The sequence below is a fragment of the Apis cerana genome, linkage group LG15, assembly GCF_029169275.1.
Source record: "Apis cerana isolate GH-2021 linkage group LG15, AcerK_1.0, whole genome shotgun sequence".
In the NCBI taxonomy this organism is placed as follows: domain Eukaryota; kingdom Metazoa; phylum Arthropoda; class Insecta; order Hymenoptera; family Apidae; genus Apis; species Apis cerana.
The window spans coordinates 5,252,908-5,278,208 of record NC_083866.1 but is presented as its reverse complement, the minus strand read 5'-3'; the positions used below and the strand labels follow the sequence as shown (position 1 = coordinate 5,278,208).

The 25,301-nt window shown below is 42.5% G+C and overlaps 1 protein-coding gene across 6 annotated transcripts in view; it reads right to left on the bottom strand.

Moving 5' to 3' along the window:
• Positions 1 to 25,301, bottom strand: part of LOC107999804 (serine proteinase stubble-like) — a 53,373-nt gene that overhangs the window by 4,292 nt on the left and 23,780 nt on the right. Inside the window, exons 1-4 of one of the 6 annotated variants that reach the window (XM_062085702.1) lie at positions 21,318 to 22,597; positions 5,581 to 5,664; positions 603 to 2,734; positions 9 to 274 (exon numbers count right to left, since the gene is read on the bottom strand). In XM_062085702.1, coding sequence (XP_061941686.1) covers positions 9 to 274; positions 603 to 2,734; positions 5,581 to 5,656 — 2,474 coding nt within the window. In that variant the 5' untranslated portion in view covers positions 5,657 to 5,664; positions 21,318 to 22,597. Of the gene's footprint in view, positions 1 to 8; positions 275 to 602; positions 2,735 to 5,570; positions 5,665 to 21,317; positions 22,598 to 25,301 lie in introns of those variants that run through there. The other 5 variants (XM_062085700.1, XM_062085703.1, XM_062085701.1 and 2 more) reach the window with 5 other exon arrangements.

The following is a 25,301-nucleotide window of genomic DNA, read 5'->3' as shown; positions in this document are numbered from 1 at the left end:
TCGGATACCTGGTGGTGGATTGACCGCTCAAGTGTGACGGTCTGATTGTGGTCGAAGTTTTCACGGCTGTGCTCGGGCCATTGGGTTTCGAGACGAAGTTCGGCCTGGTATCCGGTTGCTCGTTCATCAGGATCGGTCGATAAGTTGTCGTCTTGATCGAGAAGTACGGTTTCGAGAAGTCTGTGGTCGGTTTAGGGGATACCGGTTTGGTAGCCCATTGTGGACGTTCCGTGTGAATGAAGTTCAAGCTCGGGTGAGGATCCTTGGCTGATTCCTGATGAGATGATTAAACACTTTTAAACTTTACTTTGAAAGCAAGCTCCTCCCCAAAAAATCAATAAATTTCGATGCTACGTTGAATTCGAGCACACTAGAACGTCGATTATTCGAACTAATTCGTTAGAATAAAAGAATCTTCTATCAGAAAGAATATGTCATGAAACGATTAAGTAATTTTTCGATATAAATATTTATTATGTAAAAAAATTCATATTTATTCCACGTCCAAAGCGATGCTCTACTGTGAATGATATTTGACAAAAAGTAACATCATCATTTTTAAAATTTAAATTATTTTTAAAGTTTTACGATCAAACGCTTACATTTTCATCAACCGAATTAACACTCGGTCTATGAATCGATTCCTGAACGCTCAAATCAGCGTCCTCCGTTTTACTATCGTCGGGCCTCGACTCGGATGGTCTTTGGTTATTAGGCCTGTTGGGCCTGATGCCTTCATCTTCGCTAGACGCATGCTCTTTTCCAGGTAACCTAATCACCAATGTATTGAGTCCCGTATCTATCTTATCTTTGTATCCCTGATGATGATTCTGAAAGCCTTCGTGCGTCGTGTCTTTCTCTTTGACAACCGTGTGTTGGTTACTTTCCGGTCTCGGCTTTTGAAGAGTCGAGAAGTCATGATGACCAGGTCTCTTCGTATCCTGATTATTCTCCTCCCACAGAGGTCTTTTCGTGCTTTGAGATCCTTTTTCTGAATTGTCAGAAGATGCAGGTCTTTTGGTACTTTGAGATCCCTTTTCCCAAATTTCAGAGGATCCAGGACTCCTAGTGCTCTGAGAACCCTTTTCCCAAATATTAGGTAATTCTGGTCTTTTGGTACTTTGAAACTCTTTTTCCCAAGATTCAGAAGAGCTCGGTCTCTTCGTGCTCAGAGATCCTTTCTCCCAAGATTCAGAGGATCCTGGTCTTTTGGTGGTATGAGTGTTCTTCTCCCAAGCTTCAGAGGATCCTGGTCTTTTGGTGCTATGAGTGTTCTTCTCCCAAGCTTCAGAGGATCCTGGTCTTTTGGTGCTATGAGTGTTCTTCTCCCAAACTTCAGAGGTTCCTGGTCTTTTGGTGCTGTGAGTATTCTTCTCCCAAACTTCAGAAGTTCCTGGTCTTTTTGTGCTGTGAGTATTCTTCTCCCAAACTTCAGAAGTTCCTGGTCTTTTTGTGCTATGAGTGTTCTTTTCCCAAACTTCAGAGGATCCTGGTCTTTTAGTACTATGAGTGTTCTTCTCCCAAACATCAGAGGTTCCTGGTCTTTTTGTGCTAAGAGTGTTCTTTTCCCAAACTTCAGAGGATCCTGGTCTTTTGGTACTATGAGTGTTCTTCTCCCAAACATCAGAGGTTCCTGGTCTTTTGGTGCTGTGAGTATTCTTCTCCCAAACTTCAGAGGATCCTGGTCTTTTGGTGCTGTGAGTATTCTTTTCCCAAACTTCAGAGGATCCTGGTCTTTTGGTATTGTGAGTGTTTTTCTCCCAAACTTCAAAGGATTCTGGTCTTTTAGTGCTATGAGTATTCTTCTCCCAAATTTCAGAGGATCCTGGTCTTTTAGTGCTGTGAGTATTCTTCTCCCAAGCTTCAGAGGATCCTGGCCTTTTGGTGCTGTGAGTATTCTTTTCCCAAACTTCAGAAGTTCCTGGTCTTTTGGTGCTATGAGTGTTCTTCTCCCAAACTTCAGATGATCCTGGTCTTTTGGTGCTGTGAGTATTCTTCTCCCAAGCTTCAGAGGATGCTGGTCTTTTGGTGCTATGAGTGTTCTTCTCCCAAACTTGAGAGGATCCTGGTCTCTTGGTACTTTGAAATTCCTTATCCCAAGATTCAGGAGAGCTCGGTCTCTTGGTGCTCTGAGAACCCTTCTCCCAAGAATCAGAGGATCCTGGTCTTTTGGTGCTATGAGAGTCTTTCTCCCAAATTTCTGGGGAACTCTGAGACCCTTTCTCCCAGAAATTCGACGAGGAGGCGGGAATCGCAGAGGTTTGGATCCTGTCCTTGTGATCGTTCGCGGGTTTCGCGTGCGGTCTTTTTTGCAGCGGCCTAGCGGAACCGGCCGGCAGCGGTTTGTGCGGTCTGCCGGACCCTCCGGAAGACTCGAGCGTCTCGGATGGATGGTAACTCGGCCTGGCGGTGCTCGTGTCCGTGACGAGGAAGCTGGAGAGGGAGGTGAGCGTGGGCCTGGTCGACTCGTTGCCCAGCGCCTCGGCCAGGGTCGGCCTCAATGGGTCCAAAGAGGATGCTTGTTGATGATGATGGTGGTGATGATGATGGTGATTGGAGGCGGTGATCGCGTTCGTCGTCGTGTTGTGCACGCAGCAACTGCCGAACATGAACGTGTCCACGCACACGCCTACGTGCGTGCCCTCAGACTTGATGCACTCCCACACGAACATGCAGGTGCCCTCCTTGGACTCTGGACCCGGGGCTCGACAGGGTTTCGGGGTGATTTTGTAACCTGTACGCGAATATATGCAGTATAATCCTTTGTTATTTTTTAATTTTCAGAGTTTTGCTTCGATGTCATTTTTCAAAGAGGATTATCAAGCGGTTAAAGCTAGTTGCAAGGTGAAACTTCCATCATCCTATCACGACCCACTTCGTGTGTTTTAAAGAATGAAAGAATTGCATTCCGGTAAGGGATGGAATTGTGCCAAAAAGATGGACAAATAATGCTTGGTGAAGGATAAAGTTTATCGACTATTAAAATTTTACAATAGATCCTAGGATGGAATATTAACGAAAAAGGAAATTCAATTTTTGCTAAGTATATGCTAACGTTAACCCGACAAGTTTCATGATCGATTCTCGTTATTCTTCCCAACATTCAAATGCACGAAGATTAAAAGTAGGGCAGCGAAGAACGCACAATTACGGTTGTCCAATGTTTATTCGAGACTGGAGGATCAATTTGAAAAATGCTTGTGCTAACGATCGGTGCTAACGAGAGTGGTTCACGAATTGAATCGACGCCTGTTCCTTCATCTTCGGATACGATTCCACGTGACCTACATGACCACGCGGTGCGTGATAAGCCACCGTTTGAACAGATATCGATGCACCTCCGTAATTAACAACGGCATCCTGGGAACTTCGAGGTCGCGTCGTTCGAAGAATAATCGTTTCCCTCGTGTTCGGGGAATAACCGTCCGGATCGATAACTTACCGACCGAGCGATTCTCTTTTGGATTTCGGCCGAATCGCTAATTAACCGGGCCCGGTACCGCTGTTGGATCGAGTTCGGTAATTGGAGCGTTGTTAACGTCCCAACCTTTCGATAGAATCTTTCTTCCAGTTTCTTCTCAGTGAAAGTGCGGCGTGGCCCTTTCGTCGGGAGAGGATATTCGTGTGGCCGTGTGAAGCCACACGAAGGGACACACGCGCGAGAAAAAAGAAGGACGAACAAAAATGGAGAAGAGAGTGAGAGAGAGAGAGAGAAAAAGAAAAAAAAGAAAGGAAAAACGGTGCGGTCGATCGTCCAAGTGTACGAGAGTACGTAGACCTGGGCCAGGTCGTTAACCGAGACAGTAAGAGCGCGTAAGCCGACGTAAATTGCCGCGGTTCTCTACCTTCACGGTCTCGCTTTCTCCCGATAAGAGCGGCGTTAATTAAAGAAAAACTTTATCGGTGGCCGACGTTCGTCTTCACAGCAGAGGGAACACAATGGGCCGAAGATTCGTGGTGAATTCACTTATTACGATTTGAGGCAATTAGGATATTATTGTATTGGCATTCCAAGTAACGAAGGGTATTATATTGGTTTCGTGTACTAATCATCGATTAATCATTTTCAGGCTAATTGGATATCGTTCGAGATTCGTCAGAGTTACGTTTTTCACAAAAATATACATAATTAATACATGTCGTGAAAAACTTGACCACTTATTACTATTGATGTTTCACATCGGCGATCACTGTGAAACTGGTTCTCGTTAAAAAGGACAAGTATAAAATTTATTTTTAAATTGAATAAAATCCCCCAGTAATCTTAAGGCATATCTTATCCACGCAATATACACTTTTCATTTAACAGAAACCAATGCTATCTTGCTTCTCGACAAATTCCATTTCCTCGAATTATTCGTTTAGATCGAATAATTTCTTGAGACAAAGTTTACAAAAAAAAAAAAAAAGAAAAAAAATATCACGTCAGATATCAAGGATTCCAAAAAAAAAAAAAAAAGATAAATGCCTCCAACTTTTCATCGTACACATGGATTAACAATAATCGTTACAAATATTCCAACAGAGTCGCGAAAAAGGATAAACGTCAAACACGTCCCTTCTGTTCGGCGGGATATTAAACGGCACATCGGTTTCTGTGTCGCGGATGATTAACACAGGGCTCACTCTCTTTCGCTGATGCACGGTTTTCCGCATTATCCCAGTAGTAGTAATCAAACGGGGGATATTAAACTGGCTCCTCGTTCACAAACGAGCAACGATACTCGGCAGGGTAATTACGTCCCGTTCGTTACGATTCTATATGTACACAACGATTCTATATCACATCGATAAACACATGGTAGACCTATCGAGATTAAAAAATATTAATCCGCTATTAATACGAGAACGAGAAAAGTCGAGGAGGTTTGAATATTTGTCGTTGCTTCCATGGATCGATTGCATTTTAAATACGAAACATCGGTCATCGATTTTCGAGGCTCAGATCATCGAATCTTCCATTCCGATCCGTGGAACTAACGAGAGAAAGAGAAGCTTATTTCATCTCCCTTTTTCTCGCCCACAGAAGAAAGGAAAGAAATTAGTCGAAGAACCCTTTGCTCGCTTTTTTTTTCCACTTCCTCGCTGGCCGAGCTGCACCTTGACCGAGTTCCTCTTTCCAATTAGGCGTTACACATTTCACGGGGAGGAAAGAGGAACACGAGGGAACGGGTGGAGAAAGGGGTAGAGAACGAGGAAACGTTTAACGACGGGAGGGTCAAACCAGAACTGGCTACTTTTTTGCGAAAGAGTTAAGTATCCGTTTGTACAAACGATGGAAACTGTTATTTACTTGGAAATTGAGAAGAGGCCAGAGAGAGAGAGAGAGAGAGAGAGAGAGAGAGAGAGAGAGAGAGAGAGATGGGTCGATCTAAATACGCGGGACGTCAGGCATAGCATTAAAACGAAGGGAATCCGATTAATGGCCAGTTCTGGTTGGAAAGCACGCGAGAGAGTTCTATGGGCGAAGGAAGTGGTCCAGCCAAGAAAGTCGGGGAGACACGAGGAAAGGAACGCGGCGGCGAGGCTACTGAAATACTTGGGTTTAAAACCACCAAAAGGAGTATTACTGACTGTGACCTCGATTCAGCGTGCTCAGGGACCTGGCGATGCCCGACCACCAGAGAATTGTGGCCACGTAACCGATCCACCGCATCCTGATCCCTGAAATCGGAAACATCAGTTAGATACAGGTGTTTGAACCCCTCCCCCCTTTTTTTAATCCGCGAACGAGATATGAAATTTTATACGAAGGAATAAAATATTTGGTGGATTAAAAATTAATGGGCATCGATTCTCAATTGATCGTTTGTCGTGTGAAAAATTGAAATCTTTTTGAATCTAGTTCAACTTTTCGCCGGATATCGTCGTTATTTAAATACGAAAAATTAATAGTGCAATTATTAGCTACTATGAAGGTCTTTTCTGTATCTGAGGTAGAAATTTTATTTCAAATTCTTGTGATCTTTTTGAGAAAATCAAGATTGGACGTATACAAACAGAAGAATATAATATTCATCGACGAATTTTAATTAATTCGATTATCTCGAAAATATTAATTTAAAACTTGAAATAAAATTTTACTTTACACTTTTCGATTATTCTCATATTTTCACTAATTCCATACTTGAAAAAACTTTCAAATTTAATTTTCTCAGAAAGTAGAGAAACTTTATAGAATAGAAAACCCTGTATAATGTTTATCTTATATTTTCAATGTATTTTTTCAATAAATAACCACTTCAATCGAATTAATGTCTCAACAACAATCTACATTTCGCAAAAAAAAAGAAAAAACAATTTTACAAAGCGCAATATTTCACGCGCGATTGTTTTCAAAAAGGAAAAAAAAGAGAAGAATTCTTCTCGTGTAAAAATGAAACATCGACGAAGAGCGGTTAACGCGCGATTATCAAATCTACATCTCGGAAAAAGTAGGAAAAATAATTGGTGGCGCAAAAGAACGGACGTATCCAGCTCGAGGTTATTGTGTACGCGCGCAAGGTTAATCCTCGAGAATCATGCAAATTGCACAAGCATTTCCACCGGTGGCACAGTTGCAAAACTCTTCTCTGATCCCATCGGGGGACTCGGCCGTGTGTGCGCGCGTTACAACACCTGTAACGACTCCGCGTTATTCCCTTCCCCGCCGATTTCCGATGCGCCGTTGCACACAGTTGCTCGCGCACTCCTCGGTTTCTGTTACTAATAAGCGTGGCTAATGCCACGCGTTCCTCGCGCGCCTTGGCTAGGTGCCAAAGTACGATTCCGAGGTCACATTTTCGCTCTCGATCGGGAAACGAAGCGAAATCGATCGTTATCTGTTTTCTCTTTGGATTTCCCCCTTCGGATTTTATATATTTCTTTCTTACGTTCCATTTTTGGAATCAACGATTGATCGATCGAACGGGACAAAAGTTGAAACGGTCCCGATTATGTTTGAATAATTTTTTAATCTTATGGAAATTTTCGAGTCGAATAGATAAAATAAAAACGTGCAGGAAAGGGATTCGTATTTCATCGTTCTTATCTTGAAATTTAATTTATTCCGGTTATTCTTATCCCTTTTGTTACACGCACACACACACACGTCCCGCATCCACATCTCGGTCATATTTTTACTCCGGGTTTAACTCCATTTCAGAATGGAGGATCAAAGTGAGGAAAATAGGAGAATTTCCGACGATTCGATCCACGTATAATATCAACGCCTGATTTTTCATAACGTTATATCACTGGAACGAAATTGAATGGCGCAACAATCGCGCACACCGCTCCTTTCTATATCCCGGTCGAAAGAACTCGTCACACTGTAACGGTTTAATGAAATGTGCGATTGCACTGGACCGTTCAGCCGTGCCTTTGTACTAGAAACCTTTCACGGGATTCATAATTTTTGCGTCCGCCGTCTTATGAGCCTGTACACGCCGCGCGGTAACCTGAATTCAATGGCGGCGTAATATCGGCGTCCGTGGAGGAGGTCAGTGTGGTGTACGCGTGGAAAATCAATGGATCGCCCGTGGTGCTCTCGTCTCGCTGTGGGTGGGGTCCGCGGAGATTCAATTAAATCGACCCCTTTGTTAGCACGTGCTTGATCGTGACGAATGCCGTGCATCGAGTTTGACTTATTGTGTTAATAAGAGGCCATCGATTTTCTGTCCTTTGACGGGAGGGTGCCTCTTATCGAAAACTCTCGAGAAATTTTACCTGGAGAAATTATTATTCAGAAAGATAAATTGACAATAAAAAAAAAAGTAACAAATTTCCCTATTCCCAAAAAATATCTTTAATCATCCAGGAAACAAGTTTTACAAAGAATTTGTCGCTATGATGATGCTGTCCATACTGTTGCGCATTCGTTGTCAAACGTGTAACAAAATTGACATAGCGAAAAATGTTTCATACTCTGGAACATATATATATAAAGACAATATCTTTACGATATATAGAGATACAGGTGCGTATAATTTGAAGTTTCGCGGAGCAAGATGAAAGGCGGTGAGTAACGATTGGAAATGTAACTTGGTTATGTAAAAAAAGGTTACGTCGTGTTGAATGGAAGCGACGGAAGGGGAGGAAAGGAAAGAGGGCGAGGTGCATACACGCCGCGGCGTGTGTGTCTTTATGACGGGTCATCAGCGACTATTATGCAAATAAACGAAAGAGCACGGTAGTAAAACGCGAGATATCGCGTAACGCTCGATGCCGGCCAACGTTTCCACGGATGCTTGAATATTACGCGAAACTGCGTACGTACGCGTTCACGCGCGTTTACACACGAGTCGCTTCGGTCAATTAGGGTATTGATTTAACAGGATTTCCAGCCCGGCGCTGGAACTTCGACGTGAGAATGCGGGAAACGTAGTCACGCCTTGTAGTCGAAGTACTCGATATTCTCTCCTCCGTTTAGGTCAATTCCTCTCTTTTCTTTCGATATTACACAAAACAATTATCATTGAACCGTTCTCCGATCCGATTCCGAACCGATCGATAAAACGATTCCATTTCTTTTTTCTTTACGCTACGATTATTTTCACATCTCTTAAACATTTCGTCTCACTGTAGAACCTCTTTGAAAAAGCTAATATCTCTCATCCTCAAAAGCAAAGACAGCCAATTCCCAAGTCCGTTCAAAAGTTATCGTCTCGCTTTTCCCTCCAAACTTTTGCAACTACGTACCACGTTTCGTCGCGTTTCGTTAGCGATCGAAAGCAAAGTCGGTGATGATCGTAAAACACACGGGGCACATGGGCCACATGTACGTACGTAATTGAATCGGTAGCAGGTGCACCCTGCCTTCGACGCGCGAAGAAAAACGCGGCGCGATTGTTGATCCCGGGAGAGGAGGAGGAGAAGGGGGGAGAGGAGAGGAAGGAGAGGAGGAGAGAGGGAGATAGAGGGGGGGTTGGATACCGAATTCTGGTTTCGCATACCGGGTCATCGGGCTGAGTTTCGGGTGCTTTCTCGCTCGTTTTTTCGGCCAATTTGTCTCGTTGACACCGATTCACAGTCGACCACGATCCCTTGCTCGCTTTTTGCCTCGATCGGGCGGATGCGGTTTTATCGAGTCTCGTATTTCAGAAGGCGACACACGCCAGACGGGGAGTGGACGTGGCAGATCCTCGGCAAAATCGATATCCGATAAAAACTTCTGCGCCATTGCGAAACCTTTTGCGTCTCCTTCAAATCGATTTCTCGCTTCCTTTCCAACCAAGTTGAATGGAACCAAGGGTGTGCGTCGAGTATACGTCGAGTCGAAGAATGTCCAAGGAATCTTTATAGAGGGTCTCTCTCTCTCTTTTTTTTTGAACAGATTTCGTGTTGTAAAAGATGTAAATCGTGAGATGATTATACGTAATTGCTCGCGAGAATCCATAGTTTGGGTGTTAGAATTAAAGAAATTACCGATTTTCGAACTGATATAATTTTGCAGAAATAAAACATTACTAATATATTTCTTTCCGAAACAAACGAAATAGCATGTTTTACTATATTTCTTTCAATACTAGGATTCAAAGATTAATTTTCGAATATTAAAATATACAAGCGTTCGGAGATATTCGAGCTTGTTGCGCTTCCGCAAGATGGAACGTTCGAATGCAAAGTGGTCTCGGTCTATCGGCCACGAGTGTCCATACAGGTGATATTTCTCGGCTCGGCCGTTCGTTCATTATCATTTTAAGCGAATCACGGGGACGGAGACGGAGGGGAAAGGGATTACGCGCTCCTGGCGAATCGTTTAGTCTCAAAACATTGATTCGACGTGGCCTGGGCCGTGTGTCAACACGTTTCACGCCACATAAATCAACCTGGCCGATGTTTCCAACTCGCCTCGGCCACGCTTTCGAAGAAAGCTCACCCATCACGCTCGATTCGACTTGATTTACATCCGTCGTTTTACGCGAAAGCCTTTCGATCTTCTTCTTCCTCTTCCTCTTCTTCTTTTTCTTCTTCTTTTTCTTCCCTCTGCCCGATCGCGTGCCGGTTATTCGATGACACTGAACGCGAGAAACGCTTATTTTTCGTATGCCACCAAGATTTATTATCCTCGAAATGGCGTCTGTTACTTTATCCAATCCATTTAACTGCTAATTAACTTCCGTGTTCCGATATGTTTGAGAATATAATTCGTATAGCCGTGAAGATTGCATGGAACTTTTTCTAATTCGAATTTCATTTGGCCGATTCGAAGGTGTGTACAATTTTAATTACTCTGAAATACGTGCGTAAAATGATCTATCGTAAAAATGTAAAGTGTTATATTTCAATCGGAGAAAGTTGGATCAAAATATAATGCAATCGTACGCAATACGAATAATACTTTTTACGCACTTTTTACTCTTTTTACTCTTCACGCACAGACGAATAAAAAAATTTCCATCCATTTGCCTCGTTTCTCACATTATTATTTACCGCATCCGCGTGTATCCTGTTACATTTGTAGCATACGTAATTGGAAGTTATCCGACTAATTCGGATAACAGATTAATCCAATCAGAGCTGTCTCGATCGAGAAGGGATCGATGAAAATTTCCTTCCAATGAATGGAACGCCTCTGTATCGATTGGGAATATCTCATTTCCATCGAGGAACGGACACTGTGCTATTATAACGTATATATATGTTGCGTGGGCGGTTTGATCGATAGACGATTCGAAAGTTCGCAATCTCTTCGTTTCACGAGGAGGGGTCACGCGATGGTGATGCTAGCGGGAGAGAAAATCGTGACGAGTGCCGTACGCACGATGGCTGATTCTACTTGCGGACCTGCTATCCCTGCCACTGGAAATCACTAGCGGGGGACACGCGACGACGATCGATCCAACGAGTGGTATGCAAACATCAATTTCGTATTTCCGGACTGCCTTCGCCGCAGACAGAGTGATTTCTGAATGGGTCTGGATGTGATGGCAGCTGCCCCTCCTCTCCTTTTTCTGGAGGCCTGTCTCTTTGTCCCTCGATATTATATTTTTCCCTTCAAAAGTTCCAGCATATATTATTTTTGTGATTACTTTTTCGTTCGCTCGATTCCTTTTTTTATGGATAGATAATTGATCTCCTCAGCGTTAACGATATTTTCTCTTTATTTTATTGCGGATATTAAAGTTGCTCGCGTAACTTTTTAATTGTCGATTGAAGACCACGATTTTCACGAATTCTAATCCTATTTTTTTTTGATATTGGAGATCTATGGATTATTTACAAGTTGTCTGCTGGATTGGGTTTGGATTAATTCAATAATTCTGCAACGGGGAGATAGACAGAGGATAAAATTCGAGAAATTCAAGGATATCGAGAATGAATATTTTCCAAGTTCGTCCTACGAGGAAAGTGAGGAAAGTTTGCCAAGTATCGACGTTTGGTTTCAGCTTTGGAATATGACGGACATTCTAGAAAGTTTGGAAGGAAAGGAAGGAAATCGGAAGAAGTTCTCGTATCTCGCTTCTCTTTCGCCCCGTATTTCCCTTACAATGGAAAATCTCTTCTTACGATTTCGATGGATTTCGCAATTTCGATTTCTATTTTTCCTTCCTCGTCGTTTATCGATCGAAAACGAAAGTTTTCTGAAGCGAAACTGGCTCGGAACGAGCTTCTTACGCAACTCGTTCGTCCCGGATATGGGACGAAATTTGAATTTTTATAGGAACTGCTAGCCTCGAGATCGAGCTGGTGGACGAAACTTGTTTCTAACAAGCGTGAAAACGTTTCTTCTTATTTTTCTAACTTTTATGTATGCATTTTTCATATCGAAAGATACGTTCTTTCAGAGCGACAAACTACACTTTTCCATTCCCCGGCGAAACGGTTATTTTGTCCAAACAACTCACAACTTTGAACTCAGAAATTTTTCTAAAGCGAATTTTATCCAACAATACTTAATAATTATTCTAATTAGATTGCAGATATGCATTTATAAGAAACTCGAATAAAGTAAAAACATTCCATCCACTATAATATCCGGAAAATGAATTGGAAATCTTCACCCTTCCACTTTTTTAATTTTAACTTAATTAATTTGATTAAATATTGAAAGCGAATTTGTATAAAAAATCCTCTAAATTATTTTCTAAATTATTTTTCGACGAGAAAAGATTTACCTTCGATCGAGCGAGGAAACCTTGTTTCGATACCTCGAACCCGATGCGATCGATCACGATCGATCGATCGATCGAGCTATCTAATAGGGAATTGAGAGGGGCGATCGAGGCGGGGAAAGGAAGGCAAGGTTAGTTGTCGGGGAAGAGGAACGATCGAGGAAGATAGAGTGCGTGTGTCCCTCGCGGTTGCGGAGGAACTGGGCCGTGGTCTCGTGTTACCTCGTCTCCCGCACGAGCGCCCGCAAAAAGTGACACATATTTCAGGGCAACGAGAACTCGGTTGACCGCGAGCACGCGGAACATATCCGGCACACGATTTTTCGCCGCTCGTTTTCCATTGATCTCGATACCCTCCCCGTAAACATCCATCTATCCGGATGTCTTCTTCTTTTTTTCCCCTTCGTTTCGAATTCAAAATTTTTCATCAAAACTGCATCGCGATCTTTATTGCTGGAGAATCGTTAAAATTAAAGATTTTTGCTTCTTCGAAATAATTCTCCGATCGTGAATCGCGCAATTTTATTGTAATTGGTAAATGATTGGAATCGAAATTTCGAAAATTTTGAAGTGAAAATTAATATTTGAAAATATTTCGCAATAAAAAGAGGGATGAGCTGTACATAATCGGCGAGATGAACATCACGCGAGCAAGAGATTGATCGTTCTCGCAGGTTGGTCACACTAAAGATACTTGAAGGATACACCTTGGCAGGCGATCCGATCGGCTTGGACCGTTAAGCGTCCGCCGGTGAGGAAAGAAAACTACTGCTCTACCCTACATGCTTCGAATAGTGTTCCGATCGGTGGCCTCTCTGGGGCAAGGTCAAGAAGCAAAGAGTATAAAACTGTCGCTGACTTAGGTGTTTCCTGGCCGACCAGACATCGCGAGAAATCGTGCGCGGCAAAAAGTACACGCACCACACGACCTACTGATCCGACGGATTTATCCGATCGTAAGTCTTATCTCTTGGAATTTATCTACTATTCGCCCCATCGATTCTCATCCAGTCGTTTCGTATCGAGGATTAAATGTTTTTCTCAATTATTATTCCATCAATTTTTTTTCGAGCAAGATATATATATATATATATATATATATACGAAACTTCGTACGGATATAAATTTTATAAATAAATTCTTCCCTTCCATTCGCAGTGCAATTCCTCGAATAGATCGAATTTTCGAGATAAAAAAGTATCGAGTGCTATTCAATTTTCAGAATTTGTTATCAATCGTTATTCAATCGATCGATCTTTGGAGCACATATTTTCGAACGATTGCTCGATCATCCTTCTCCGTCCGCAATTTCATCGAGATGAAATATTTTGAAGAATTTTCTTTTCACATCAAGGAATCTTCAACGAGTCTACGATACAAATTTTCTATCGTAAGCGGAGATATCAAATTTTCACGACGAAAAATCGTCCTGCTGAGCGCGAAAAACTTCCGCGTGAATTCATGAAACGCTGCCGTTGGCCAAGAGCAGTTGGTTGAAATCGTGGCGCGGATGCACACCAATTCTGTCCGTGCTTTCTGCAACGGAGACAGTAAACGTGGCCGCCGCTGAGCCCCCCATTAACATTCATAGTCGCGACGAGGTTTCATAATGCTCGTGGTTCTCTAGCGACTTCCTAAACACGTGCCGGGATCTCTACGTGACGGGGTTTCGTGGACGAGCGCCCATTAAAATTTATGCTCGCGTTTTCGGCTGTCCGCGTAAATAAACAGGGGCGAACGTGGATAATTAACACCGTGGAATCGAGTAATTTTTGCTCTAAAATTTTTTTAACTCGATTAAAACCTTTAAATTTTCTAATTTTTGAAAATTAGACAATCTAGAGTGAAATCGGCACGATGCAAAAGACGTAAAAGAAAGTTAATTAAATAAATAGCTATTGTAATAATTTCAAGCGAGAAAACAGATTCGATCCGATTTACAATTTTCCCACAGCCTCTTTAAATTTTATCTCCAACCTTTTATTTCCATTTCCCTCGCGTCATTCTATTGCGACAGAGACACGAGTTCGCAGCAACGAGTTACAAACCCCGCCTGTAAATGAATCTTCTCGCATGCTACGAAACTTGTACCACGGCCCACACTCTATTGTACTGTCTTACTAGGACAAGCGGTTCATACGGCGGAAAAGCGGACCTCAAACTCGATCTGGAGTCGAGAGACAAGCATCCTTATCTCTACGATATTTAATGCACCGATATCGATGTTGTATCGATCAAAAAGAAACGATATTTTTTTCCTTCCTAAAGTTTCTTAAAAAAATCATCTGATTTCAACCTCGATTCTATTCGAAACGACTATCATACCTTTTAGACTCGATCGATGTAACTCGCAAAGTATATCAATATATACTCGTAGCACGCATCGCTTATTATTTCTTCAAAGGCTTAAACAGATCTCCATCTTTCCATTTCAATTTGCATAAACATCGACCCAACCACCGATGCAAATATACGTTCACGTGCACGGTGACACGATTCATTACGCGGACATTAATTCTAATTTCCGTGAGATTGTGCATTTATGATAACCGTGCGCTCCCTTCCTCCTCCCCCTCCTTCCCTCCGCAAACAAATGTCCCGTAACGAGTAGCCTGGGTTATCATCACAGCGACTCTCGTTCCCATTTCCACAACGTTTAATCGTTCCTTTGTCGCGAAAATATCCGAGTAGTAGCGGACTGGAAAACTGTGGAGAGGAGAGGCTACGCGGTGGCGTTAAACGCGCCTTTCTATTGTGAGCCGCGTTGGTCCAACGACGTTGGGGGGAGGGAGGTCAGATTTGAAGAAGCCAACCGCAATTTAACCTCGTTATCCCTCGTGATGACTCGATGGCTGATTAGGAACGCGTCAATTAACCCACTAACCGACCAATTAACCGGCCCTCCCTAACGGGGACAAAGGCCCCCTCCCTCTCGTTAATGAGTCTTTTTCGACGATGCGATGAAAAAAGTCTTGAAATTTCACAATCTTATAAGCATATAAAAAACGAAATTATTCTATTTTCCAACGAAATGCTTTTTAATCGTGTCCCATTTTTATTTGGACGGCAATGAAAGGGAATTTTAAACGATGGGAAATGTAATATGCTCGTATTTAATTACGTTGATGTGTAAACGCAATAATTTTTACAGCCACTATACATACATATATATATATATATATAGAAGGTCAATTATCCGAATTAAAAAATATTTAGTAAAAAAAATGGCCATGGAACGAGGAGAAATGATTGGTAATAGAGTCAATAATTGGTAAATCGCATATAAAAAGGAGGAATTAAATTGCGGTTTAAGAGAAGATGACGCCCTGCCCGTATTATTCCATTCGATGGATTGCGATTAGCGATTGCGACAACTCTGTCTCGATTGATATAATTATTGAAATTCGTCTGGATCCTTTCGAAGAAGCGAGAGATTTCTTCATCCACTTTGTCCTTTCCTGTTATTCCTCTGCCTAATCCTCGACAGAGATCGGTTTTGCCTTTCTTTGTCGTTCGCTCTGAAGTTCTGCTCTTCCGTAACGCCCCGCCAAATCATCGGTTTCCCAGTTCACGAATGATCCCTATCTGTAGCAGGCAGAGCCGCTTGATACCGCGGTAATTTAATTTATGTCTTTCCTGGCTTGTTCACTCGCCGACCAAGGCAAGGCGTTCGCGGAGTTTTAACAAGCGGGCGTAGCACGGCTTTTGCAGGAAATGGAGGATGATTAAGGGGAGCAGAAGAAGAGGCTGAGTTCGTCAGCCTGGAATTTGGTTGTTACCGCTTTCTCATGGGAAAGATTGTTCGCTTTCGAGTGTGCATATCGCTCCCGATCGTACATATCGATCGTCTATCGCCGATCCATTCTCACGCCGATCAAATCCTCCTTCCCAATTTCACTGTTTGCTTTCTACGCTTCGTTTCGTTTAGCGAGAGAAAAATGTCCTCGTTTCTCGAAGGAAGAACTATCTTGTCGATCGCTCCTTGTTTTTACTTATTTTTCTTCTAGAAACATTTTTGCAATATTCGATCCGAATTATTTTATTGTTGTATATTATGTATATTAAAAGACATATATTCCTCAAATAAAATTGCCTTTTATTTTTTTCCAACAGCAAATAAGAATGTAAATATCTCTGGCGCCGGAGAGTTAATACCAGGGATGCGTGATTGCCACGTCGAAGGGATTAAAATGATCTATATAAGAACACGGACTATTACTAGACATTATTGAAGATGGCATCCTACACGAATAACCATCGCCTCGTGGGGTGCGAACGCTGGGCAAATTGGATCGTAATTAGCCACCGCTTTTTGCGCGATTTATGTCTCTTAATAAACTGACCCGTGGTATTCATAATTCCCCCATGTTATTTCCGAGATGCGGCTTTTTGCTCCGGTTCGTTTCGGTGATGCGAGCACGGCTTAGACGCTGTCGATGATGTACAGTTACTCAATCGCGGAAAGAGAGGCGAAGAACCGTGAAGAGGAAGAAGAGATATCGACGCGTGTTTCGCCGCTACCGTATCCCGTACCATGCCTACTATCAGATCGTGGATGAGAGCAACAATGGGTTACGTTCAGGGATGGCCGAGGAAATTGATTTTAAACGAACGTGCAACCTACTCGAACCCAAACTTCTTCCATCGTTACTCGTATTAATCAAATTTACAATACCGATCAATTTCCATCGAATTAGCAACCAAGATTAAAAAAAAATGTGGGAAAAAGAGAGATTCGTCCATGTTCTATAATAATGCTAATAATCGCATTGTTATATCGATTGGTCCGATGAACGATCAATTCGAACAATTAAAATTTTTACCAAAGGATATCTTTGCGATATCTCTGCTCGTCATTCACGCTTCGATCTTCGGGGTCTCCTCTCTTCGGCGACGATTAACCGCGGTATCACCGTCCATTAATTCTATTCATAGAGAACCGCGGAGAGACCAGTTTCCCGTACACACTCCGTCCCAAGCTCGCAACGAATCCGCTACGCGGGCATTAAGCCCACGACGACCGAGTATATCGGTTGCCCGGTTGCCTGATACCAGATAGCACACCCAGCTAATAAACTGTTTCACTGGCTGCTTCGCCGTTAAGCGACCCGATCGAGGATCGATTTTTGGGAGCCGAGGCGATTGCGCGTATATTTCGTGGACGCCTCGATACATCAATCTGCTAATATAATTATCCGGATGGTAAATATTGTTGTAGAGATACGTTTTTTAGAAAAAATGATGAATCACTTACGAATAAGTTAAATTTATTTCCACCTCTTCAAATATCATTACATCTATATTTTCGAAGCAGATATATATATATATATTTTTTAATTCTTCCAATGTCGAAATGAAAGTTTTTGCCGATCGATTAAAAATCGTCACGAAAGTGAAAAAGTTTGAAAGTTTTATTTTTTAAAAAAATGTAGCGATTCGATTACTATTATTTAAAGATTGCTTCGATCTAAAAGAAGAAAAAACTCTTGTTAGATTCCAGGTATACAAATTATATTATTTCACAGAGTTTTCATCAAAGTTTCGCGAGGGAAATTTTGGGTTCGAGTAACAGCCTATCGAAATAATTTTATCGGATGCAAAATAGTGAGAAGCCTCTCTCGCCAATCTCCATTCTATTCCCGTTATCCGTAGACTGATATAATTATCGCGAGACAGAACCAGTTATCAAACCCGTGAGAAAAAGAAAGAAGGGAGAAAAATCGGATGGAGCAGACCGCGTGTTCTCCACGGTAGCTCACGAGGGATCACGTGCCTGAAATTTCACGGTCGACCAGGATGTCTCTCATTAACGGTGTCCCATTAAACGAAGACGCTTTATCGGTAAACGATAAATTCTTTCCAACGATAGAAGGTAAAAGGAAACCGGCACAAGTGCGCGCGACCATCTTTCGTTCCGCGGGCGAAACGATCGCGGATTTCGACAAGTCGAGGTGGCTTTCCAAGTGGTAGACTGGCGAAAATCGAAACATCGGGATCCCGTTGCACGTGTAAAGAGAGAGAGAGAGAGAGAGAAGAGGCGTGAGATAACGCCAACTTCCTGCGAAGTTGACGACTTTCGATCGATCAGAAATGATCGAGGACGACGTCTCGTGCAAACGTGGTCCTGTCCTCAGAAATGTGCCCATCCTCGATTGTTCATGCCAGCTTTCGCTTCGATGGACAGACATGGCGGATGAGAAATTTCAATAACAGCGCGGTGAGGTTTTTTCGAAAGTTAGATTGGGTCCTAAACTTGAGGATTATGGGATCTCTTTGACTCAATTGGACGATTAGAATATAATAATTTGAATCGAGCACGATTTTAAGATGAGATTTTTGACGAAAGTTTGATTTTTCGATAGATTTTTTTTTTTCACGAAATCAAGTAAAGAAACAGGAGTCAACCAAGACGATGCTCGCATACTTATACGCGATTCCACCATAGTCGAGCAGAAAACTCGATGACCGAAACGGTTGAATACGAAATATCGGGAGCGTGTCACGCAATTGAACGTCCTAATGCATCGGTAATCGGCGAATCAGCAATTTAGTATACACAATTAAAGTAATAGCACTTATTTTATCCGCGTCTTAACAACGCTACGGTACATCGAACGGGTCGATAATGACAATACTCGGCTACTGGAACGAACGGGAGAAATGTCGGGTCACGATACGACACGCCAATTGAAACTGATAGCTCGTTTCAAGACAGAGGCAAATTTACCGTGCAACCGTATTATCTATAAACGTGCACGTCCACACTATTTCGCCTCCCTCGAGCCTCGAAAGCTTTCGTGGCTAATGCCCGTTTTACACCGTTGGATACAACCGCGATCCCCTCGATAATTAACTCGAAAGTTGATTCGAAGCGATTTGCCGAACGAGCGCCACTAACTTCACTCTTTTTGCTTTTAATAACTGGACGATGTTTCTGGTTCACTCTTCAAGTGTCACTTTCCCTACGCTTTCTGCTTTCCTTCACGAAATCGAGGTTTATCGAGAATTTCTAAACACCTTCGATGGAAATTCCTCTAATATTCTAATTATATTACAACGATTATTACAACGATGATTGCAACGAAGTTTACGTCGCGATACTAGCGCCACGTGACTATTAACTTGCTTGGATCAAATATTATTTATGTTATCCATTTATGCGCTTCTTTGATTCAATTATTATTTTTTCATGTTTCTTACTTTTCAAAAAATATCTATATTTTTTAAGCAGAAATATTTTTAATTCTTCTAATGATGAGACGAAAGTTTTTGCCGATCGTCATGCTGCGAAAGTGAAACGAAAGTTTCAAGTTTTATTTTTTAAAAATAAATGCGTGCAATTCGATCACTTTTCTTGTGTTCTTTTTTTAAATATTGAAAAGTTTACGTCCCGGTAAGTGGGACGTTTACCTTAGATGCTATCTCAACCTATTCGAGACACACAGGACGAACATTTCCAAGCAACACGCAAAACAAACACCGCCTTCGATCGAAACACGGAAGACGAAAGTGGACTTCCACGAGAAAAGGACAGAGAGCCCTTTTGTAACTTTGCCTAGCCTATCTCCTGGCAACATGTTGCTCCTTTTGATCTCTGCCGCTGTATCCAAGTTTTTCGATCCCCCATACGACGCATACCATGTACAACCATCGTGCACAAATCTCAAAAACGATGATGCATAATTATAGAACATAGTTTCTCAGAATCAAAACTTTCTTCCTTGGCGTAACACCTTTTTCTTTTCGACACCTTAATAAATTTAAAACACACCTATTCTCCAAAGAAGAATCTTTCAAATTTCAATCTCAGTCCTGATCATCTTAAATTCTTCTTTCCCTTTTTTAAATAAAATTCGAATTTAATTGAAAGTACAATATAAGATCGGATTGGAAAAAAATCGACAAGCCTTGTTTTTCGATTCTCTCTCTCTCTTTCTCTCTCTCAATTGTTCGATTCCTTTAAACCGGTCGGTGTGGACCAGGCATAAGGCTGTACGCGTGATTAACGGCCGATGAAGAAGTATTACGGAAGTATGACAACGGTAATAGATAACTGGAAACGAACGTACGTATCGCGGCTGGTTTTCGATCGAAGTCACGTTCGGCGTCGTTACGGTATTCGAGTGGGCATGGAAATCGTAGCATCGGCCATCAAGGACTCGCAAACTGGTAGCTGAATTGTCGGGTCTTTATCGCGTCTGCCCGTCGCGCGATTGCTTCCGCGGATAAAATCTCTTTCTTCTCGCCTCCTCTCCTTTCTTCCCCTCCTTCTATTCTCCGTCTCCGTTTTTCCTCCTCCATGTCCCCTGCAGCCAGACGAAGGAGAGACGATTGCATCGTAAAGGACAAACTCTCTGGCCTCTAGATGAGGTATGGGCTGTCCCATTCTCGCTTTTACTTTTACAACGGCAACGTTCTTTTTCACCCTTCAGGCTTATTGACGTTACGCCTCAAGAAGCTCGTCTTGGGTTTCTATTGTGAGCTTTCAAACGTTTGAATGGAATGGAGCTTCCTTCATTCAAAGACGGAAGCGATCGAATACGAGATCGGGGTAAAAATTAGCGTCTCATCTTACAGTATACACCGTATGTGAAATTTCGAACATTTTCGATTTAGAGGGTTTTCATAGGATTTTTGTTTTTTATTATTACGAAAAAATATCTCTAATTAACTTCCCTAAAACCATGTTGAATTGTCTCGAATAATTTGAATTTAAATTGAATTTAAAGTAAAGAAAATTTTAAAACAAAGACCAACATATATATATACCTAAACACAAGCCTCGATAAAATTAAAATTTCGATCACGCCAAGAATTAGAATTGGAAAGGGTTAACGACACTCGAGGATGGAGCGCGGCAAACGCGAAGATTAATCGAATTGCTAACGTAATAATTACCGAATCGAAATTACCTTGTAATAAAAATAAGATTCCGAATTTTCTTATTCAGAATCGAATCGAAAGGTTAACGACACTCGGGAGGACGGCAAAGGGTTAATCGGCCAATCGATCGAATTCTGCCCGTTCTCCTCCGTTTCTACGTTCCGTCCTCGATGAAGTTGTATCGAGGCGAGGCGAGGCGAGGCGAGAAACCGGGGGGATCGGGTTGGCGCTGGTCGGCGCGAGAGAGAGAGAGAGAGAGAGAATATCGGCGGCCGATCGGCGGACACGATTTTCTGAAGGAAGCACGGAAGAATGAGAGACACGCGGAAGAAGAAGTACCTGGATCTCCCTTGGGATCAGACTGGTCCGTGACTGGTCAATCCTCGTAATTACTTCATCCGCGCTCGCTCCGAATCCTGGCGGCTGGTTGCTTCGTTTCCCGCTTCCCCTTCTGATAGCGGCGCGTCACTCGCCATTCTGCACCACCCGAATCTTCCACCCTCGTCCCACCCTTCTCTTCGCCTCCTTCATCAAATTTTCACTCCTCCATCTTCGTGTCCCTCTCGATCTCTCTATTGGCAACGAAAGGGAAGCTTTCCAGCTCGCGCGATCCGATTTAACGGCCAACTCGCGTCAAAATGACCGATGGCCAGACGGACGAGTCGCGTCGATCCAAGTGTATCGCGGCTGTGGAACTGTTGATCGATGTTGCAACGCCTCCTCTCCCAGGGGAGAGGAGAGGCTCGGCTTCGGTATGAGTCAGGCGGATGGAATACGAGTAATTCACCTCCTTGGTGAACCGTTGGATTTAATTTCCGCCAGATTCCTCCGTTTCTGCCCGGATCGAAATAAATTGATTAACGACGATTGAATGTACATATATATGTATATTGGACATCAAGGATATTTGGCCAACGATGATCGGACGGAGCTTCCCCTCGCACTGATCCAATTGTTACGATCGAAATTATCGATACGATTATCACTGAGATCCGGGCAAGAGTCTCGATGGATAATGGGCCGATCTTTGGAGAAGAGACGAACGAATTTGGGCGGGCATCGATACTCAAAGGATAAGGATCTCTCGAGGCGAGGCGACGATCGTGAGGCGGAAGGGCGATATCCCGGAGGATCGGATCGGATCTACGAGAGATCGAACACGGGCGTAGCGGTCGAGGTTTAACCGTGACGGACGCCGGCCTGGCACTGAACGGCTTAACCGGTATACAACCACTGACCATCACCATCGTAGCCATCATCGGCCCTCCTCGTCTTGTCTCTCGTTGGCCGCCGTTCCTCTCTCTCTCTCTCTCCCTCTCGCTCCACCGGCCTTCTCCCTCTCTCCTTCCTCCTCATTCGTTCACCCTCTTCTTTTCTACCGCTAACTACTATCGCCACCGTCACTCGTCCTTCTTCCAGCGCCTTCTTCCTCGGCCCGTCGCGGCGTCTTCGGCTATTCAAGGTCATACGGGGAAATATGTCAAAATCGAGCCATCATGCGCTCCCGTTCCGAGGTGCCGGTCAGCTGGATGGACTTCAATACACTTTCGTGGCTCGCCTCCGTTCGATAAACTTTTCCGGAAAAACGGTATTTTAGGCAGTCAAACTTTTCGACGTGCCGGATATTCCATTTGAATACGTTCCTTCTTTTTTTTTTCCTTTTTCTTTGCTACAAATTTTCCGGTAATACGCTTTCGTGAAGATGTCGAGATACTTTTGAGAGTAGCGTGGTACTTTCGATTGATCCTCAAAGATGGATGAAGTCACACTTTTGAACGCATTTCCTCTCCTTTTCTGGTAGAATTTGGTAACTGGAATTTCGATACTTTGATGCCATTTTTGTATTCGAATAGTCGAAAGATGTGTAAGTTTAAATTTTTGAAATACGATTGTTTTTGACGTTTCTTTTTTCGTAGAATTTTTGGTAGAATTTTTTTCGGTAACTGGATACACACTTTCGTGTCGGTGAGTCGGCGAATCGGTCAAAGGTAGATGAGTAGTCAAATTTTTGAACACGTTTTTTTCTTTGGCAACTGGATCGGATACGCTTTCGTGCTACCAGATTTGCGAACAGCTATTTTCGCCGAAGGGTCAAAGAAGAGATGGATTAGATGGTTTAAATTTCTGAACGGGTTGGACATATTTATTTTTCTTTTTTTCTTTTTCTTTCAGGAGAAAGAAGATTTCTCATTCTCTCTGTTGAATCGATCGCTTTTTTTCTTTCCATGCTCTAGAATTGATCTACATTTCGAGAACACGTTAAAGCTGTGCCGAACCAAAAGAATTGATTTGACGATTCGACAAAACGTTACTAAACGATGCAAATTACTTACAGTTTTTTTTTCTTTTCTCATCAAATCGATCTCCAACAATATCCTCAAATTCTTAACAACGAAAAAAAGAAAAAAAAAACAAAAAAGAATCCTTTGGAAGTAGTCCAAACGTTTAGCCATCAGCAACAGCCAACGTTATTTCCTCTAGCAACGGTAGAAACTCAAACAGATGTTTCATAAGATAACGTTGCGTTACGGTTGCCAGAGGACTCATACCCAGCAGCGTGACGTATCGAAACGGTCGCCTGATTCGCGCGCAAATTCCACTTCTTGCCTCGAAAAACTGAGCTTATGTCCCCGCGAAACTTTGCTCAGATAGGCAGGAAGAAACTGCTTAATTTACATCGTAATGTTTGGTCGATTGCAAGATCCAGAGGCTCGTCCATGAAACTAGGCCGTACGCTTCTCATTGTGCCCGATCCTCGTCGTCTCTCTTCCTCTCTCTCTCATACGCGTACATATTCACACACACACACGCGCACACATTTGCATTTTCCGCACGTGAATTATCCGCACGTGGTCATCTATCAAAATCACGTCGGACGCGTGTCAGCCTCGCTTCCTCGAGGATCCAACGTGATAACGAGGCCAGCACACGGTGGGACGAAACTTTATCATATCGCAAATTATTGATAACGCATTCCTGGATCTCGTTATTACAGTTTTATTACAAATTTTCATTTTTATAGTTCTAAAAGAATTTTTTGCCCAAGGGCAATGAAATTTAAATTCCTAGCTCCGTTTATATAACTATTTTCCTCCTGGCTCTGATCATTCGGCGAACGATCCATTTATCTCCACGTTTAAATTGATTAATCGAGATCTTGCTGCAGTCACTCTAACTAGTATCGTGTAAGAAACAGTAGACTCTTCTCTTTTGGAAGATCGAGGTTACTTGCGCTATTCTTTTTCTCTTTCTTTTTTTTGAAATACGTTTAAAACATTCAGATTATTATTATCTATTCCAGGTTTTCCTAAAAAAAAAAGAAGAGAAGAAATACAGACGTTATTCCCGAAGACTATTAACGAATCCTCCCAAATCTCTTCTTTCATAAGAAAAGAATGCTACACGGAATTTACACACACACACAGACACACACACACAGCCAAGTAACCTTTCCCTTCCAATTGTTCCACCTACGGGATGAAATATCTCCATCGAACAATGCGACGAGACGAGTGGCGTGACAACGATCGAAACCGCTTAATTTTTGCATCGCCACGCCGCGTCCATTCGCGAGAAAGATACGATCGGGCCGAGGTACGCGGTTGGAAAGCAAGAAAGCGGATTGTGGAAAGGCTCGGAGCATGTAGAAGAAACGGCGCAACGGGAGAAAACGCGCGGCCGGCAGCCCGTGACGCAATTAACGACGAAATTATTTCCACTAATTGCGTACGCCCTTTTCAGCGTTTTCAAGGACCCTACGATTCCAGATCGTGCTTTTCCTCTTCCACGTTTTGGCCCTTCTCGAACGAATCTCCAACGAGATCGCCAAGAAAGAAGCCTTCTCCCTCCTTTTGAAAGAGGAGGAAAATTGGATGTGTACATTGAAATTGATTTTAAAGGGGGAGGGGGATTTGAGTTGGGGATTTGAAGAGAAATATATATATGTAGTGTTACGACGTTGGAATTTTAATTGAAGAATCCGCGAAGATGGATGGATTCTTAGATATTGGCTGATTTGTTTTCGAAATTGAATAATTAATGATGTAACGATTAATTTGCATTAATCGTTCCAACGAGATTGCTTATTGGTAAGTGAAATTTCTATTGAATATGATTTATTCGAGAACTTGTTCGTTCGACCGGTAATTAATTTCGTACAGAGATAATAGATTCTTTTATTTCTTCGCTTATATCTTTATTGCAATTGACTCACCTATTACAAACTCATTAATTACTTTTCTCTGTTCGGAACGAATTACGTATCCTTGCTAGTTTTTCCTTTTTTCGATGTATATATATTGTATATTTAAATATCTCAATTTC